This window comes from Lissotriton helveticus, chromosome 11 (genome assembly GCF_964261635.1).
Source record: "Lissotriton helveticus chromosome 11, aLisHel1.1, whole genome shotgun sequence".
Taxonomy (NCBI): domain Eukaryota; kingdom Metazoa; phylum Chordata; class Amphibia; order Caudata; family Salamandridae; genus Lissotriton; species Lissotriton helveticus.
The window spans coordinates 1,091,577,177-1,091,597,695 of record NC_136072.1 but is presented as its reverse complement, the minus strand read 5'-3'; the positions used below and the strand labels follow the sequence as shown (position 1 = coordinate 1,091,597,695).

At 45.9% G+C, this 20,519-nt stretch overlaps 1 protein-coding gene across 1 annotated transcript in view; it reads right to left on the bottom strand.

Moving 5' to 3' along the window:
- The window catches only part of DRG1 (developmentally regulated GTP binding protein 1), a 62,227-nt gene that overhangs the window by 7,899 nt on the left and 33,809 nt on the right, over positions 1-20,519 (bottom strand). Inside the window, exons 6-7 of the mRNA XM_078667720.1 lie at positions 11,054-11,184; positions 3,235-3,402 (exon numbers count right to left, since the gene is read on the bottom strand). Coding sequence (XP_078523846.1) covers positions 3,235-3,402; positions 11,054-11,184 — 299 coding nt within the window. The remainder of the gene's footprint in view (positions 1-3,234; positions 3,403-11,053; positions 11,185-20,519) is intronic.

Below are 20,519 nucleotides of genomic sequence, written 5' to 3'. Positions count from 1 at the left end.
TCGAGTGCCATGCCTTCGACCCCAGCCTCTCGCAGACGTTGAAGTAAGATTCTGTGCGAAACCGTGTCAAGCGGCTCAGGGAAGCTTTAAAATCATGCATAATGGTAACCTCCTGTTTTATAATAAAATGGCGATTCTCCAATTACCATACAGAGAAAATCTTGATTTCAAAAGACAATGGAGGCTAACATGATATGTGCCCAACCACCACACCCATGTGTTACTTTATAATGATGAAGTTGAAAGAGTTTTTGTGGGTTATGCATTAATATTGCTTATGCTGATTATTAATCTAATTATTGGGTGTGTCCCTCACAGAGGTAATGAATATTTACTTGCATTTTTCCCTATTGGTATCACTTCATTTTTTCCCCCAGAGAATTCTTTGCTGCAAGATTTTCACTAACCAAGCCAAGTGCAATTTGTTGAAATTTCCAGAATAAAGCAAAGTGGGATTTGTTGTTTTACTTCATCACAGCTTTAAGTGGAAGATACCTAGTTACCATGGGGCTGTATGCAGGGGCATAATAAAGGCCCCCGCATTGGGGCAGGCTAACCCATAGAGGGGGGGGGGGCCCTCAGCCCCTACTGATCTGAGTGTAGGTGGCCCCTTCAGCATATCTTGCAGGGAGGCCCCTCACGTTTTAATAAGCCACTGGTTATATGCGGTCTTATTTGAAATGTTTTTATTCACAATGTAGTGTATGTTCCTTAAAGCGCTGCATATTGGGGCAGCATTAAAAGGTTATTGAGTAATTTTAGCTCCGTTGTCTTTAATCACATCAAGATTATCTCTGTATGGTAATTCGAGACTCGCCATTCTCTTTCCACACACAACTAACAGCTGCATGTCAGCTGTAGCATTGCCAGACTGCGGGAGGAAACGCCAGAGGATAGGAGTAGCCCGCAGATCTTGGCCTGTAGCCAGTCCCTCTCCGTTTTATAGTCTTTTCCACAGACCCTGGTTTGGTACTGCAAGCCCAGGACAGGCCTCGTGTTGGCTCAACCAGTAAAAATCTTTCTATGCCAAGTTAAGTTATGAAGGCTTAGCCTGTGTCTAGTTTAAGTATTATAGTAAAGTCAATTCATACCCAACTCTCCTGGGCCCAACTAATGCTAATATCATAACAATCTTCTGCTGAAACCGCGAAGATTCCGGAAGGAAAAAACCTACAAACGCTCCTTCTCTGGTATGGCGCCCAGGATCTGGAACGCACTTCCTCCTGAAACAAGACTCATCTCTTCCTCCCTTCTTTTTAAGAAAGAAGTTAAAAGTATCCTTATGGCTAAATACACTTGAACAATTTCGCGTGTTTTACATTAAGAACAGTATTACCAGTCTGGCGCTATGATACTGCCTATATATTCCTATGCACGTGTTTATTTACAGCGAGTGGATGGCCGACGCTCCAATTTTGCCTGCTACCTCGTACCTGTACTATACGTTACATGAGTACTATGCTATATACTATATTGGTGCTATACGTTATATGAGTACTATGTTATATACTATATTGGTGCTATGTACATGAACCTGGTGATGACTTACGCTCCAACTATGCCCGCTACCTCACACCTGTACTTTACGTTATATGGGTACTATGTTATATACTATACTGGTGCTATGTACATGAACCTGGTGATGACTTACGCTCCAACTATGCCTGCTACCTCATACCTGTACTATACGTTATATTGGTACTATGTTATATACTGTATTGGTACTATGTACATAATCATGTTGAGCTACCTCCCCACTATGCCCCCTTGTTCCCCTGCCCTCCACCTGCCTTTGTAAAGCGCTCTGTTATCTGCAAAGATCTTGTTCGCGCTATATAAAACTCTCAAAATAAATAAATAAATAAATAAACAGTTCAAACAGGCTGCACAACACCACCCTTAAACAGCTTGAGAATTCTATATTCACGAAAGACAGATACCCTACGGGACTGTCCATCAGCCAGTACTATTCAAGTCCACAGAAAAACTACCAATCACCACCTGAACAGGCATGGAATAACTTTAGACATCTATCACATACCACTAGCCAACAGGGGACTCTAATGTAGTCCAACACGCTTTGCCCAAATAGGTACATACTAGGTATGCTTCTTAACATCTCACACAATCATATGAGACAATAATAAAGTTCATCCCAGCTCTTCCCACCCCACCTTCCCCACCAAGCAATGTCTGCTCAGGAACATAAACTGTAAACTAAAAATCTCGGAATGGACAACTGTCCAGTAACTTGCTCAGCATAAGGGGACCTGCGGAGCTGCTTAAAGAAGAAAGGTTACAGAAAACCGTAAACTCTCACACTTCATATATCACACTGCTAAGGGGTATGTCCTATAACACGATATCTTCACCTCAATGGTCATCATCAGGCACGACATGGGGCACTTTCCACATAGGGCCAAAATATAGACTATACACAGTGTAGCATGTTACTTATGTAGGCAAGTGCTTCAGCAGCCCATAGAGGGTAGAAACCGTAATATAAATGTTACAATAACTTCACGCTACCCAACACCGAGATGGTGAGCCATAGGGGATTGTATAGAAACTCATGAATAAATCAGTTATTGATGGATTCATGATTTGGGCAGGATGAAGGAAGGTGACCAATGGCCAATAACATTTTAATTCAATGTTTCAAGCGTCACCAGAAATCATGGCCAGGAGTGCTGGATGACATCCATGGGATAATTAGGACGTGCTGAGACTTAAGAGCCTCGAAACAGCAGCATCTGAACATGTTTTTAAGTAACCTGGACAAAGCTGCCAGGTCTTTTCACTCAACCATCCGAACTGAGCCAGAGTGGGACGTTCTTTGATAGTCTGAAGGGGTTCGAAAATCAAGACTAAGCAAGCAGATTTTATCATCTGTCAAAGGTTCCGACCACTAGCTCCAAAAACTACACATGTTTTAGGAAAAACGTCTGCAGGGAAAGTGATGAAACATCACAATGAAAAGGGAAGCCAAGTTGGCATAGCTATCATCCATGTTCCATGCCCTAGAGACAAAAAATATTTTCTTTGTCCTAACAAACAAAAAACCTGCAACGAAATCCTCATGTTGTGCTCGCTGATAGGGTTTTTTGGAGACTCCCTACTCTGGCAGTCATTTACATGTGTGGTCTGCAAAAGGAGATACAGCTGTATGTACATTCATCTTAGCCAAAATTCCTCTGCCATTCAGTGCACATAGAGTGACTTTGTACCACTTACATTCGCACCAGACGAAGGTAGTCCCACATCTTCTCCAGTAAGTCATCAAAATTCCAGCGGTGGTGAGCAGAGATGGGCACACAGTGGGGCACCTTGTAGATGATGTCCAGCTCCTCCAGGGAGATTTGATCAATCTTATTCAGCACATAAATACAGGGGATGTAAACTCTGCAAACACACAAACCAAACAAGTTCATCAGTAACTTATGAAAACAAGGGGAGAAGGGAGGAAGAAAGGTGACAGGCCAGCATTGTGTGGGTATTGAACATGTCAGAAATACTGAAACTATGAGAGAATGCAGTAAAGGAGACTAACAAAAGCTACATCTGAAGATCCAAAGAACTGACAGTCGGCAAAAGCTATAAAGCTGCAAAAAAAAAAAAAAAAAGGGAAAAAAACATTTCAAAGGAAAAGTTGCTTCAGAACAAACTTCTGTTGACAAAGATTTCTAACATGTCTATTTTCTTTAAGGATTTCTATGAGAGTTACATCTCTTTCTGGCTACCTAAGAGCACTATGATTACTGGCGGACGCGGTGCCTCCGTAGTAAGCACTGCTTAGAGTAGGTGAGGATGTGGGACTATAGTTTTGTGCCATAACAATGAACTAGTTCAGGAAATACACCAGTGGGTGGGGGAGAGAGGCAGCCTAACATACACACCCAGTTAAATCAATCAAATTAACTATAACCAGTGACAAGTCTGGATTGGGACCCATTACTCATCCCTGTAAACACCATGCCCAAAACTTGTGTGTCCAAGTAATTGGGATTAACAGTGCCTGCTAATACTTCAATAACTAGTGCACATTCATTTTGAGAGTATTTACCAATAGCAGCCAGGCTGACATGAAAGAGTAAACGGTACAAAGGAATCTCCATGATTTCATGAGCCATGCTGCTGTACAAAGTCTGGCTTTGGCACATAGGCCGGGTAACAGTCAGAGAACTGCTTGAGTTTGTTACGGTTCCCCTTTGTTTTCAAGAACTGAAGGAGCGGAGGAGGAGCTTCGCGCGCACCCAAGATGGTTGCGTGAGCACAGGGCTCCCGGACCCTCGCCACCTCCATCGACTATCCTGTAATTTATCCTGATTCGGACGACGGGTGTTTATTGGCACAGTTCTACTGCTCATTTATTTGTTTCAGCGAACTTTTTTGGACTTCGGGGTCCAGAGTTACAGACTGTCGCAGTTTCTGGCCTGCTCCAGGGTGACGCCCCGCGCTATCTTGTCTCGCTTGCCGTCCAGTAAGTGAACAACAACGGACTGCCAGACTTGCGTGGACTGGCGATAGCTTTCGGTTTCGATTCCTGTCCGGAGCTCAACCTGACTTTGCAGGCTCCGTGGACGGCCGGACGCTCCTACACCCTTGGTCTCTCCGTTCCTACTACCGATCTGTAGCGGCTTCCAGATCTGAGACTGGCACCACTTTCGCCCTTTTGGTCCTACATTTGCCTCCGCAGTCACCATTTTCACCCGTCAACAGGCGACCCGTATGGGTCCAGGATCCAAGATGGCCACCAAGCCAGAGGGTGGGAAGCGCGGGCCTAAATCGGGCGTTCGAGGGAGTGCTCTGCAAACTAACATTATGGACCGGTACACTCTAGCTAAGGGATCGCCGGGAGCAGTAGCTAAACCCTCGACGACAATGCCGGAGGACTCATCGATTGAAGACGAGCCCTCGCTGCGAGATCTCATGGGTGCCATCACCGGTATGAAGGCCTCATTGGGGCAACAATATGAGGCCTTGACTCTTAAACTGGATACGGTGGCGATTGATGTCAATCTGATCAGGGCGGACTTGGCGAAAACAAACGAAAAGGTCAAATCCCTGGATCTTCAGACCTCTAGCCTGGTCACCGATGTCTCTGAATTGCAGGCTGAAGTCGGGAATCTGAGGAAAGCCAATGATTATTTCTCGGGGCGCCTAGAGGACTATGAAAGCCGTGCCAGGCGCAATAACATCTGCCTGATTGGGGTCCCGGAATCATCGACTGCTGCCTCGACGGACCTATTGGTGGAAGACCTGGTGCTGAATCACCTGGCGCCCAAGGGTCTCAGCAAGTTCTTCGCTGTAGAACGTGCACATAGGATCCCTGGCGGCACACCTAAATCGGGTGCGAACCCTCGACCCATCATTGTGAGGATCTTTCATTTCCGGGACAGAGACGCTATCCTGCAGGCTTCACGGCAGTCTGGTCCCATCGCCTTTGAGAACTCTACTGTCAGCTTCTATCCGGACTTTACACAACAGGTCCAGAAACAGAGGCTGGGGTTCCAAGGGGTCAAGAAGAGACTCCGGGAAAGGTCTATGAAGTATGCCATGCTCTTTCCTGCCCGTCTGCGGGTGGTACATAGGGATCGTACCTTTTTCTTCGACCATCCTGGGGTAGTGAGTGACTGGCTTGACACGCTACCTACGGATCCTGAACCTTTTGAGGACTCTGGCAAGTCGGATCGGGCGGAAGGTGGCCCGACAGAGCAGGAGTAGCTGTTGACTTTGACCCCGTACCCTTCCCGTTGGCTTTGAACTGTGCTATGTTGTGTTCTTAGTGTTTGCAAGTAATGGTCTTTTTGGGGGTGGGTGGGGGGTGAACGGGTCCTTTCTCCTCCTGGGTTTTCTTTTCGTAGACTAGTTGGGTGGTTGGGCGACAGGCACACTGCAAGTTTATGGGGCTCTTTGGTCTTCAGCAGGGGTGCGGGGTGGGGGGTATAGTTGTTTTGACATTGTTGGGGGAACTGGGTTGTTTGTTTGAATTTTCTTGTTACTTGCAAGGCGAGGGAAGAGCGCAATCCTGTTTTTTGCAGTCACTTTGGGTGTGGGGCGGGGGAGGGGCTGAACACGGGGATGGGGGTAGGGGACTTCGGTTATTGTGTTGGAACGTAAACGGGTTGGGGGATGGGATTAAGAGGAGGGTGGTGTTGCAATTGCTGAAACGTTTGACTCCAGATGTTTTACTGCAGGAGACTCATTTGCTCGGCAACAAGTGCTACGCTTTGAATAGGCGTGGTTATCGCCTTGTGGCGCACTCGGGTTTTACTTCGGGCTCTAGGGGGGCGAGCATTCTGGTTCGGACCTCCCTCCCATTGGCCATTGATGATGTCATTCTGGATGATAAAGGACGATATGCCGCCATTGTGGGGCGCTGGGAGGGGAAGGTTCTTATTTTGATTTCTGTGTACGTGCCCCCGGGCCTCCAGGCCACCACATTTGCTGATCTGAGTGGACTTATCCGGAGTCTCCCCGAGGGTCTGCTTTTGATTGGGGGTGATTTTAATGCGGTGGTCTCGGGGATGCGTGATCGTCACCCTCCCAGGGAACTGCCGAAGGCCCAGACTTGGTTGAGTGACTTCCTGGAGACGCTGGGGCTCACTGATTGCTGGCGGTTGCTTCACCCGGGACAGTTGCAATACACCTATCATTCTGGTGCTCATGGTAGTCTCTCGAGGTTGGACCACGTATTACTGCCCTCGGTCCATGCATCCCTCATACGGGAAGTTAAACATCTGGCACGGGGCATCTCGGACCATTCTCCTCTTTGGCTGGTGGTTGATGCACGGCAGGGTTCGGCGGGCCGAGTGGCTCCGATCAACCCCTGGTATTTGAAGGACCCCAGGGTCAGGGATGAGCTGGTTAAAGCACATGATTGTTATTTTGAGGAAAATGTGGGCTCTGTTTCCTCCCCTAGTTTGCTTTGGGAAGCTTACAAGACGGTCATTCGTGGCCAGGCCCTCTCACTGATTGGTAGCGTGAAGTTGGCCAACCGCGCTGAGATGGTTCGACTCGAGGGGGAGGTCACGGCCCTGGAGGAGCGCTTGGAATCTGGGGTCACCGCTGAGGGGTTACATCTACTGGAGTTGAAGCAACATGAATACAGGGCTCTGGTCACTGAAGCTGCTAAGGAAATGGGGAGGGAACAGCAGGGACGCTTGTATGATGTGGGTGATAAGGCTGGGAAACTGCTTGCTTGGTTGGATAAGAGGGAGAATGCAAGTCGTGTCGTCCCTGTGATTGTTGCGGAGAATGGGGAGTGTTGTACAGACCCTGTTGATATTGTTGCATGTTTTGCCGATTATTTCCGCGAGGTGTACTCCCAGGTGTCTGATCGTTCAGAGCAGGACTCCTGCCTGCTATTGCGTGATATTGCACTTCCCCGATTGTCTGACATTGATAGAGATGCTCTGGATGCCCCGCCTACTGTGGACGAGATTGCCGCTGCTGTCCGTTCGGTCCGATCCGGCAAGGCCTCGGGCCCTAATGGGCTCCCCATTGAGCTATATAAACTGCGCCCGGATTCGCTGGCTCCTCATCTACGCTCTATGTTTCTTGAGTCTTTGGAGGTGGGTTTTCTCCCGCCGGACCAGAGACTGGCCACTATTTTTGTCATCCACAAGGATGGTAAACCTCGGGATCGCTGTGCCTCTTTTCGACCCATTTCGTTGATTAACGCGGAACCTAAAATCTTGGCCAGGTTGCTGGCGACACGTTTGGCGACCGTTATTGGTTCACCCTGATCAATCCGGCTTTATACCGCATCGTAACACGGCGCTTAACCTCCGAAGGTTGCATGGCGTCCTGGCACGGGCCGAGACGCTGCGTGAGCCCGCCATCTTGGCGTCCTTAGACGCTACAATGGCGTTTGATACAATAGAATGGCCGTATTTGTGGGCGGTTCTTGCTAAGTTTGGTTTCGGTTCGGAGTTCGTTCGGTGGGTCAAATTGCTTTACGCCGGTCCCATGGCTCAGGTGGTGGTCAACGGTCGGGTCTCTGCGCCCTTTGCACTGAGCAGAGGGACGCGACAGGGCTGTCCCTTGTCCCCCTTGTTGTTTGCTCTCGCCTTGGAACCGCTGGCGGCCTGGTTGAGGTGGGAACCGTCCCTGAAGGGCATTAGGTGGAACTCGGAGTTTGAGGACCGTGTATCTCTATACGCTGATGATATTCTGCTCTATCTTACATCACCCCGTAAATCCCTCATTGTGCTGTTCGATGTCTTAACGTCTTTTCGCAAAAACTCGGGTCTTGTCATCAACTGGTCGAAGTCCTGTGTATACGTCCTGTCGGGTGCCGCCCCCCTTCTGCCAAGTGGTTGTCCTATCGCGATTGTGAAAGATGGCTTTAAATACCTAGGCATTTTTATCTCACTGAGCCCTGCACTGCGGTTTGACCGTAACTTACTGCCCCCTCTTCAGCGCCTTCGGGCAGATGTGGTTGCTTGGGGGAAACTCCCTCTCTCTCCCCTGGGTAGAGCGGCATTGTTTAAGATGATGTCACTGCCCCGCTTCCTCTACGCATTGCAAAACACACTTGACGTCGTCCCGGCTACATACTTCCGTGAGGTTGAAAGTTTACAGAGGCAACTGGTGTGGGGGGGTAGGCCCCGGATCGCCATTGCTAAATTGTCGCTCCCGTGGTATGACGGTGGAATTGCTTTGCCCGATATCCGTCGCTATTATTGGGCGTCTCAACTGGGGGCGATAAATCATTGCATGTATGGCCCTTTGCCGAATCCGGACTTCGAGATGGACAAATGGTTATTACCGGGGGGTGACTTCAATAGAGCCCTCTACTCGAAACTCACCCCTCGCAACGTGACGGGCCCCACCAGGACGGCTGTCCAGGTGTGGCGACATGCTTCCATGGCGCTTGGGTGGACTGGTAAATTGACTCGTGCCACCCCCCTGTACGCGTCTGATAGACTTGGCTCACTTTGGCAGTTTCGGGGGTTCGATAGGTGGGACTTGATTGGTATCAGCAGGATTGATGATGTTTGGACTAAGGGGAGAATGAAGACGTTTGTGGAATTGAAAACTGAGTACGCTTTGAGCGATCGTGAATTTTTTCGCTATGTGCTCTCGGTCTTCCCTTCGGGTGTGGAGATACCGGAGTCGTCCCCGCTTGAGGACAGGGTACTGGACGGACATGTCCCTGACAGTACGATTTCGCTTATTTATAAAAAAATCAATCAACTCCAGGTCTGATCTCCTGGTTCGCCTTAGAGAGGTCTGGACTGGTGATGGGCTGGAGCTGGACGATGAGGACTGGCAGGCGGCGATCTCCTCCCCTAAGGAGGTGGCCATCCAGGCGCGCCTTAGATTTGTGCAACTTAAAATCCTGCATAGAGTGTATGTCACTGGTCCCCGTTTGGTACACATGGGCTTCTCTGTGGATGGTTTGTGTCGGCGTGGATGCGGTCTCCTGGGCACCTTTTTACATATCATCTGGGAGTGCCCTGAGATAGTGCGATTCTGGTCCCGTGTGCACGAGGTGATGAGTAAGGTTACGGGGGTGCGATCGATGCCGGAAGCTAGGAGATGCCTGCTGAACGTATGGGAACCGAATGATTACTCCGTGTCGCAGCTTCGGTGGGTGACCTTGGGCAATATGGTTGCCAAAAGAGACATTGCGCAACTGTGGGGCGCTCAGGGCCCGCCCGGGGTTCGGAAATGGAAACAAAACATGGACTGGTGCATGTTCAGAGAAAAAACTGTATATATTTCTCGAGGTACCCCCGTAAATGGGGGAAGATATGGACTCAATGGAACACTTATCGCGGTGATATATGTGCCCCTCCTCTTCCTGACCCAGATGTTACACCCACGTCCCCGTAACCCGAGGGTTCCTTCACATTCTATTGTATACTGGTTGCAATTTGTCTCTTCTGCCCCCCCCCCCTGTGTGATTCTTTCTAGATGGAACAAATGCTCATGGTATTGCCCCTCCCGCTCCAACGCCATGTACTGCAACGTTGTGTATACTGATGTCTCTTTTTCTTCTCTTCTTGCAAGTTGTTTGTGTTTGTGTTATAAAATCAATAAAAAGTTTTCAAAAAAAAAAAAAGAACTGAAGGAGCACGTAGATAAGAAAGACAACTGCTGATGTTGAAACCACACCTGTCCTCACACTATGAGAATGTATTCATGATCTGCTAAGATTTCGGTTTGATATTGTATAAGACAAACTTACGAAACACCACTGTCTGCCCACACATATGATTTAGCCATTTCAATGTATGTCAATGTAGTACAAGCAGTATATAAAGATTGTGCCAGCTCAGTTTGGCATACTTGGTAACCAACAGCTTTGTGTGTCTACGGCTTAAGCTTAAATAAATATACCTCCACAGCTTTGTTTGATTGCAGTCTCCTTTAACAGATAAAAGTGTACCTAATTTGTGCGTTCATACAACTCATACTGAAAGGCTTCCCAGGTCATCACTGATCTATGAAGGGCCTCCTCTGCAACAGGCTACCAGTGCACAGATACCAGGCTGAGTTAGAAGATAGCCTCACTAGCTCAGTCCACACGCGTGTATGCGTTTTCACATGCAACCAGCAGGGACCCTCTAACATAAGTAGACCTTTATCTTGAAGCTTGACACTAGCATTTAACACGCTCAATCCATTCTAACAGAGCTTAGAGAGAATGGAACTAGTGAGACTCACTCATGGGTGAAGTCAAACAACTGAAGTCCACACACAGATTAAATGGTTTGGAAACCATTTCACACAAATTATAGGGAAACTACAGAACCTTATATTAGGGTACAAGACATTTGTGGAATATGCAACTGAGAACATACACAAAAGATTTCGAATTGTTACTCTTTAATTAAAAGAACTCAATCGTAAATATTTCTTAATAATTTTTAACACAAATTACAATTTTAAAAAAATGTAAATACTGTTCCAGTGTACATTTCTAAGTAGTAATCATGCAAAGAGTTTCGTTTCATGATTTTACTTTTTCCATCTAAGTTTTGGAGCACTTTTATTTGATGCTTTTCTATACAGTGCAACCTGGTGGTAACACTCTACATACCTGTTCCCTTCAACCACATCTATGAGGTCATCAGCAGTGGCATCACTCCGTAGGGTAACATCAGCATTATGAATTTTATACTCTGCTAGAATGCTCTTCACGGTCTCATTATCCAACTCCGACTGAGTACACTGTGGGTTTCAAAAATAGAAAAGGTTACCAAATTTACAGCTACAGCGGGTGGAGGATGAGGGAGCCCTGCTATGCCTCGTAAAAAAAGTGCTTACCAACCACACTCACATCATTCTTGAACATGGATTGAGGATTTCCTTAAAAATCAACAATTAACACCTGTAGAACATTTCAGCCCTCGAGAAGAGGCTTAAATCACTGGTAATGGTTTGCGCAAAAACACATATTGGACACATTTATTCGCATAACCAAAAACTGTATGCTAAAGAAATGTTTGTGGTGAGAAGCTGATCAACTGGATCATCTTGTAAAAACATATCTGGTTGTTGAACTATACAATCCTAGCCTCTAATTCCTTTAATGTTATCTAGGCTCATGATCCGGAGGCTACACCCATATGGAGAAGATCAGACACAAGCACAGAACCCAAAACTGAGCAAAGAAAGTAAGCATTTACCAATAGAGATGGCTTAACCCCCGCCCCCCCCTCTCCCGCACAAACTACCGTAACATTAATGTACACACTCCTTTCTACTAAGTGCAGTGGCGAAAATTCCATTCACAAGACATAAGATTGCAAGTACACATTCAGGAAATAGGAGCAATATCACATTTAGTAATTAAGTAAGTGTCTAGGCCCTGCCTGCGGAGGAAGGTGAGCCAGGCACTGGAGGGTGATCCCAGGGGGTCCTGCTGCAGGAATCGGGGCAAAGTCACTAGGAGTCAGAGAGTGAGCACTAAATCGGAGCACAAAAAACACAGGACATGTGGGTTCCTGCAGGGACCAACCCGCTAGGATGGGCCTGCCTCCCACATGGGACTTTGGACCCAAACAGGAGAGAAGGGCATTGGTGTATTGCAGGGTCACCGGTATTATGCAGCTGCAGTTTTTTCCGCATAATTATGGATTTGCCGTACTTGCCACATAATCTTTCATCTGCTGCATAATCTGCCAAATTTAACCCCCCTCCTCTTCCAAAAAAGATTCTAGCTTAAATGGATCAAAAGATACTAATAATGCAGTGACATGTTCACAAGCAGAGGACGGTTCTTCGCAACAGTTAACTAGTCACCTTTCATTTTCTTATTTCTGTATTTTCTTGTTGGACTGATACTAATGATGTGAAATATTTGCCCAGACAGTATTACCATGTGTAACAATGACAAAATAATTACTCAATACTATCAAAACAATTTTCCGCATAATTTAGTCAACCCTGATGAATAATTTGGGGCTTCCCTGCTGCTTAATTCCAGTAGCTCTAGTGTATGGCCAGAGGGAGAGCTAACTCAAACAGAAAGCCTGACCACAGTAGGTAGAGAAAACCCCCACCGAACTTCCCATGTTATGAGGCGCACCGTCCCCTGCCAAAAATCTGTCACCTATGAGAAACAAGTGAATTTTTTGTTTATTACCAGGTAATATAATAGGTTTAAGTTTTGAAAAGTTAGATGTTGTACAGGATGAAAGGATGTGGAATGGGAGGATACATGCATGTTTATGGAGCTAAAACTACCATACCAAGAGCATTGACCAAGAGACTGTTCTTAGGGTGAGTGTAAGGAACTGTATTTATGTGGAAGCAAAGAACTAGAGAAAATATTGGGGGCAGTGAGGTGATAGTTGCACTGGCAAGCCAGACCCTAAAACACTTGTAGGTTAATGAATGCCATCCTCTGATCTGTGATGCTGCTGGAGAAAAACAATGTAAATTATCCAGCTACTTACAACACTTTGATAGCATTCTAATGTCATGTGTGCTACCATGAAATTTCACGTTAAGGCAGCTGGATAATTAAACAAAATGATCACAGTTGTGCGGAAGACAACCAGTTTTTTTGTGGAAGCACCCAACCCCTGCCCAATAAATTTTTTTACTCCTGGCTCTCAAATCGAGAGCGGAGCCAAAACCCTGCTTTAGTGAGCCTCACATAATTTTGTCTGGCGAAAGCTGGTCTGTCAAGTCAGATAATGAAAGCTGAATGCCGGGGTAAACACCCCAATAGTATGGGTGGGCGACTTCAACAATGCAATATCTGGAAACCCATGCTGACAACCAGCCAGGATGGGAAAGACTTCTAGATCGACAGCATGTCTTAAAGACTTATTAGAAACGATGGATCTAGCCAATATATAGAAGGTACAACATCCACAAGACTAAGAATTCACCATTCTGTTCACCCTCACACATCTCCTACACTAGGACTAACTATGTATTTATGTCAAAGAATCAGCTGAGGGATGTTCAGACACCTACTACTTGGGCATATTACTATCAGATCACTCGCTACATTGCTAACTAGTGACATCAGATTCGAGCCTCCACATGGTTTGTGAGAGTGGAAGCACTATCAGACAAGACATTTTGCGAAGACATGACAAAGTCTGAGTAGTCTGACAAACAACTAGAATAAAGCCTTAACTAGTTCACTAGAGTGGAACACATTGAAATCAACCTATAGACTATAGGAGAACACAGGAAGGGTGGCACCTTTAAATGTGTAAGTTCAGCACGTCTGTTGTACAAAAGCTCTTTTGGGTGATTTAATATACTACCCCTTTGCACCATGTATATTCAAAATATATCCCACATTGAGGAAAATCGAATTTTGCCTCGTCATGTGTGCCTACGTGTTCCCCATCCTATGTAATATGTGCATGATCAATATGCATATATCCCCCTATGACCGAATAAAGACGCCATTATAGTTGTGTCCAACGTTAGTATGTCAGTTATCCAGTCCCCGTGAAAGCAACGTGAATTAGGCTTCTAGGCCTATGTTGCCAACGTTTTACACTGTGCACGTTAATTCATCGAATTGTCCCCGTTTCTAGGCCTCATAAGGGCCTGAACACCAGATTCAAGCTCCAGTCTCCTGAAACCACTCCGAGGAGCGATGCAGCCCCTCCCGCATCCCTGACCCTTCGCTTACTTTCTGCCAAGCAACGCGGTGCCCGGCCTGGCCCGGCCTGCCTGCCTGTCTGCCAAGAATATGTTATGCCTCTAGTTATCAGTTCAGCTCTCCGTCTTCACATTCCTAAGCTAACGAACCGCATAAACATCTTCAGCTATAGTCTAGTCTTTCTGTCTCCATGCAAGTGAATTACTGTATTAATATCCATAGAAGATTCATAGTACACGCAATACATGAAGAATATATGCATGCACCAGCCTTAGTGTCAAGTAGCCTCTGCCCTGATGACTTTTAGACTCTATCAACATGTACTCCAAACACAAGATACCAGATATGCTATAGGTACATGTCGTCCTGACATCCTAGACTTTAGTCTCCTCTTCTAGTGCTAGAAGTCAGAGCCCCCAGTTCTCCCCAGTTACACGTCAAGGTTCCAGCTGCCCAGGTAGCCCCCTCCATGTATCCACCCATTTCATGACACTTATGTGACGTTCTCATCACATATCTTCGTGCACGCCCTGTGCACGCCTTCTTTGAACGCCCATGTGTTCTTATCTTACGTTTGTCACTTGTTACGCCTACTGTATGCAATGTAATTGTAATGTTTTCCTATATATACTATGTACTGTTGATGAGACGTTGCAGCTGCCATTCCATTCCATTACAGGCTGTTCCGATCCTGTCCCTTCCCTTGTGCCTGATTAAAGCCTGTTCAACTCAGATACCCCGGATCCTGCCTCTTATTTATTGAGCTATCTGTTTTAGTTAATGTATAGAAAAATAGTACCGGTAATTAATTATTTATTTACCACATAATGGCGCCCGAATAGGGACGAGCCCCTTCCCCACGCGCCGGAGATGTAACGCAGGCCCCCTGACCCTTCTACAGCCGTGACGGAACTCTACCGTGCACGTGCAGATATTTCTGCTTCATCAAGTCTCCCTCAGGCGCACGGAGGAGACGGAGACTGCGGTCCGGCATCCAGACGAGGCGGTGAGGAATGCGGTTCGTCCCGACCAGAGCCCAAGCAGAGAGAGCAAGGTCCGAGGTATCCGGAGGCCCACCTGTAACCGAAGCCCGAAGCGCATGCGTAGCAGTAACCAGACGTCGTAGCAGTCCAGTCCGAGGCCTTCAGTTTCTGCTTCCCGGTGAGTACCGTTGCGGGGGAAGTATCTAGACAGGTTCATTAGTTTGTCCCTGGTCCGATGGGTTTGGGTACACAGATCCAGTCCGAAGTATTCACCTAGGTGGATACGGTATGACGTATCTCTTTATGAGACCGGTATGTTCTGTACTGTTTTAGCAGTGCATCCAGCAATTCTAGTAAGCACGTTCTCGAGAAATTCAAGTGTTATGTTTTCAGTGTATCAGGTAGTATTCTGTTCGAACTGTTATTAATGTATTTCTATGTCGTGGTATGAGTGATTTGTTTGCCATTTCATTACTGTGATTATTGTGTATTTTGTTTAAGTTCAAGTACGACTCAAATATGCCTCTGTTTTCAAAGTTACGTCAGATAAGAACCAGAAAAGGGTTACTCGAAGAAGCAGTTCCTGTCCCTCCTAGGGACAGTCCTGGACACTTTATGTATCACAAGCATGGCTTAGATGCCATATTATATCTAGACTTATGGGTGGATTATACAAAGAATCTTGAAGAGAAATATAGATGGCCTGTATCAGGTACATGGGATGCCGAGTGCATCATGCGAGTAGAAGAAGCATTATGGAAAAGGAAAGACAGACAATCCCAGAAAGATGCCATAGAATTATGGCGTAAAGAATCCCATAAAAGATCCGAAAAAGATTTCAGAAAAGCAGAGTTAAGTAGGGAATCCTCAGAAAAAGCCCAAGAAAGGGAACTTCTAGAAGAAGGTGAACGAGTTAGAGCAGAACAGTCAGACAGACAGAGAAATGCCCTTATTAAAGGTATGTATCCTCTTCTTGCCGAGGGCTTGCCGAAGGCAACCCCGGAAGTACCCTGTAATTTACCGCCACCATTGGTCCCGACTAAGCTACGTCATAAACCGACTGCAGCTGAAATTTTCCTTTCGTCCTATTTGGACGATACAGTCCCCGAATATGCAAATCCTATTCCGCCTGCTCAACTTCAGCACCCTGTTAATAATGTAATTCCTGTTCCTCCAGCCACTGGTCCCGGGAACCCCATTAATGTGCCAGTACCCCCGGACCAGCCCACATTACATGTGCCCGTTTTGCCAGTCACTTTACCAGCACATTCAGTATTAACTGACGATTCTAGTTCAGGAGGAGCGGGGGGAGGTGCTCCTACCACCCCGCCTCAAGTAAAACGACTGACGCTGAGAGACGCAGCGTTACAGCGCACGCCAAAGGTGTCTACACACGCAGCCCTCAAGCAATACCTTACAGACTGCATATATGATTCAGTACCAGGCGAAGATCACATGATATTATATTCCGTACGTTTAAGACGAGTTGCCAACTTTTTGGCCACCCTGCCCGAGATGAAGGAACATCTAGACAGAATATATCATTTTATCCGAACAGGGGAGAATCCAGAGAGTATTCACGAAGCTATGACACACAGAAAGGTCGAGATTCAAAGTATGATTTTACAGTTCTTTATTAACTGTTTAATAAGAGAGCAGGATTATCCTGATAAAGACAAAGACGAGATGAAAGCCCTGACAAGGTGGAGTGACAATATAGCCGAGGGAAAACATAAGACACAGAATAGTATAGAAAGTATGTACAGGAAAATACGTAAAGAAATTCTAAGCATACACGAGAAGGAGAAAGCAATAAGAGCAACCGAGAAAGAGAATGACTCTTCAAGTGAAGAGGTAGACAGCAAGAATCCTGCCAGAATAGCGTATGTAGGTAGAACTAGATTTTCCGACCGACATTCACGCCTAGATTACAAGAAAGTTTTTTCCTCCTCCCGTACCAGAACAGTGTTCTCTTGAACAAGTATTCCAGGCCACCGATAAAATTCTGAAACTACGAATAGGTTATAGTGAGCTTAGTACCATGCATGAACAAGAACTAGCCCGATCAGCAGTCCGATGGACTAGTGATTCTACCACGTTTTCAGATGAAATAGTGGCCCAAACGTTTCTGAAGCTGCCCCCAGCCGAGCAGCGTCTGGTGGGTATGTACATGATCCAGCACCTCATTACACTGTATAAGGATCAACAGTCTGATCCAGGTCCTTTGTATGATGTACTGAACGAGTTACTCCTAAACAGATGGAAAGGTCTAGGTACCGATTTAATTAGTGTCATTTTAGAACAGCGCCACAAATACAGAACGTTCCTGAATCCACATTTTGTTCCTGTTCCACCCCCAGTAAGAAAATCATTCTACATAGACAGACAGAATCCGTTGCGAGAAGTACATCCAGTTAAGGGAGAGGGGGGGGGAGCTCGAACGAGTATTTGTTTACACCCCTATCACGAAAATAGAACTTCTAGAAATGAAAAAGTTAATACCCTGTCACGATAAAGATCCAGCAGGGTTCCACCGTGAATTGAAAGACATGCTCCGTATGGGAGAATACACGTATCCTGATATTATTAAAATGTTAAAGGTCTTGTTGCCTGCGGGCATATATGAAAAACTCAAAGAAAAAGAATGGGAGGTGGGAGAGAAAAAGATTGATTGGACCGCATTAGAGACTGAAGATAACACACGAGTTCCAGGTACCGGTCTTGGGGAAAAAGCTAAAGCATTACCCGAACTGTTAATACAAGTCTTGCCAAGATTACTAGCTACGAAAAAGGAAGACTGGGATGCCATCTCAGCCTGTAAACAGAAACAAGACGAAGACACTAGTGATTTTTATTCTAGATTTGAGAAATGTTTCATTATTAATAGCGGCCTGAAAACAAGTAGTGAATCGTATCCACATCTTTTTGTTACCAAACTAGTTGAGAATTCTTTACCACAAGTTAAAAATCGAGTACTGAAAGTCGAAAGTACCTGGCAAGCTAATAGTCCGTCACAAATGCTCCAGATGCTACAATATCACCAGAACAGAATCAGGGAGGAGCAAGAACATGAAAGGAGACGTATGAAAGACACGAAAATGAAAGTACTGGTTGCACAGTCTGTTCCACAAGATAGTCAGAAGAGGGGTCCGAATCAGACTAGTCATTCTACAACTCCTGTTAAAGGGACATGCAATTATTGTAAACAGCCAGGTCATTATATAAACGAATGTGCGGTTCTGAAACACAACATAGCTACTGGTAAAACGAAAGAGAGACCACGTCCTCCTAGACAAGAACATGTTCCGCAGAATGCCCAGCCACCGCAGAACGCACAACAGACAGTTACCGTACCGCAGCCTATACACAACACGTTACACAGCAGATGTACCAGTACGCACAGTCAGATTATCCAGACTATCAGCAGTATTCATGAAACAGCCTAGAGAGGGAGGTTGGCTTGCCTCTCATCGAGATTCCTGTAGATCAAGAGGGTCCCTATGTACACAGTCAAGTATTAGGGAAAGACAGAAAGTTTCTGATCGATACAGGGGCAAGTAGGACTACCATCAGTCATGACGAGGTTCCAGGGGCTCCGCTCTCAGGCTCTAGAAATGTTTCCCTTGGATTTTCAGGAAAGCCTATTGTTAATGAAATATCGAAACCAGTTTCCCTAGAAGTTGGTCCATTGTCCCGAACCACAGACTTGTTACTTACGAAATCCTGTCCTGAAAACTTACTAGGTATTAAGACATTGAAAGAATTAGGAGCAATCATTTGCTGCTCCCCAGAAGGAGTGAGATTGTTTTTACGTGATTTTAAAGGTCATTATGTATTACGTGATTTTGATCCAAGATTATTGAATGTACCACAGCATTTATGGGCGCAAGGTCCAACTGATGTAGGTTGTATGCACATTACACCATATCGTGTCACTCTGAAGCAAGGTGTTGTATTACCACGAATCCGACAGTACAAATTGCCACCTGAGGCTGTAGCAGCCTTATCAAAAATTATTGACGAGCTCATTGCTCAAGGAGTAGTTGTAGAAACTGACTCCAATGTATGTAATTCTCCCATCATTCCGATTCTTAAACGTACTGATCCAAATGCACCTCCAGTCTATCGATTAGTGATTGACCTTCGAGAACTTAATAAATCTATCATACCCCAGTACCCAGTGGTTCCAGATATCTCTTCCCTATTGACAGCCATTGATTCCGAAGCTACGTTCTTTACTGTTATTGATCTCAAGAACGCATTCTTTAGTGTCCCCATTCATCCAGACAGCCAGTTTCTTTTCGGATTCTGTTTAAATGGAAGAAGCTATAAATTCACACGAGCTCCTCAAGGCTTCACAGAAAGTCCTAGTATTTACAGTCAAGCACTTAAAAGACAACTAGACAATATTCATATGCCAACTGACACTGCCCTGCTCCAGTATGTCGATGATCTATTGATCACAGCCCGTTCTGAACGTGACTGCGAACGTGCGTCACTTACAGTCTTGTATTTTCTGGCAGACATGGGGCACAAGGTGTCCCCTTCGAAACTACAATTTTGTGTCCAGCAAGTGGTGTACCTTGGACACTTACTGTCCAAGAGGGGTAGGCAGTTGACACCAGACCGTATCCAGATAATAGCACATCTTCCACAGCCCAAGACTCAGAAGGAGGTACGAGCTTTTATCGGCCTCACTTCTTACTGCAGACAATGGATTCCTCAGTACGCATATCTAGCTAAACCACTGATACAGTTAACGACACAGGAGGCAGCCACATCGACTGTCCTCCCTTGGACCCAAGAACATACACTTGTTTTCAATGAGTTAAAGAAAGCTTTATGTAATGCACCTGTGTTAGCGACACCAAACTACAGTAAGCCTTTTACACTTTTTGTCACTGAACGTGATGGTACAGCATTGTCTGTTCTTACTCAAGATCAAGCGGGACAACACAAGCCTTGTGCTTATTTCTCTAGCACATTAGATCCGGTGGCCCAGGCTTTGCCTGCGTGCCTCAAGTCAGTTGCAGCCACAGCCCTAGCTATCAGACAGAGTGATTCCATAGTGTTAGGACACTCCCTGACAGTACAAGTTCCACACTCCGTGGAAGTTCTTTTAAACCGAACACAGACTCAGCATTTGACAATTGCACGTTTAACAGGATATGAACTGACATTGTTTCAGCCACACATAGAAATCAGACGCTGCAACATTTTAAATCCTGCTACACTGTTACCCTCAGTTACTTCAAATCCTGCCACACATGACTGTGTGGAAGTTGTTAACACCATGACAAAGCCAAGACAAGACTTGACAGACATTGCATTGCCTGATCCCGACCTGACGCTTTATGTGGATGGTTCATGTATGAGAACAAGTACAGGAGAACTAGTAGCCGCGTATGCAGTGACTACTGAAACCGAAGTTATAGAAACACATCGTA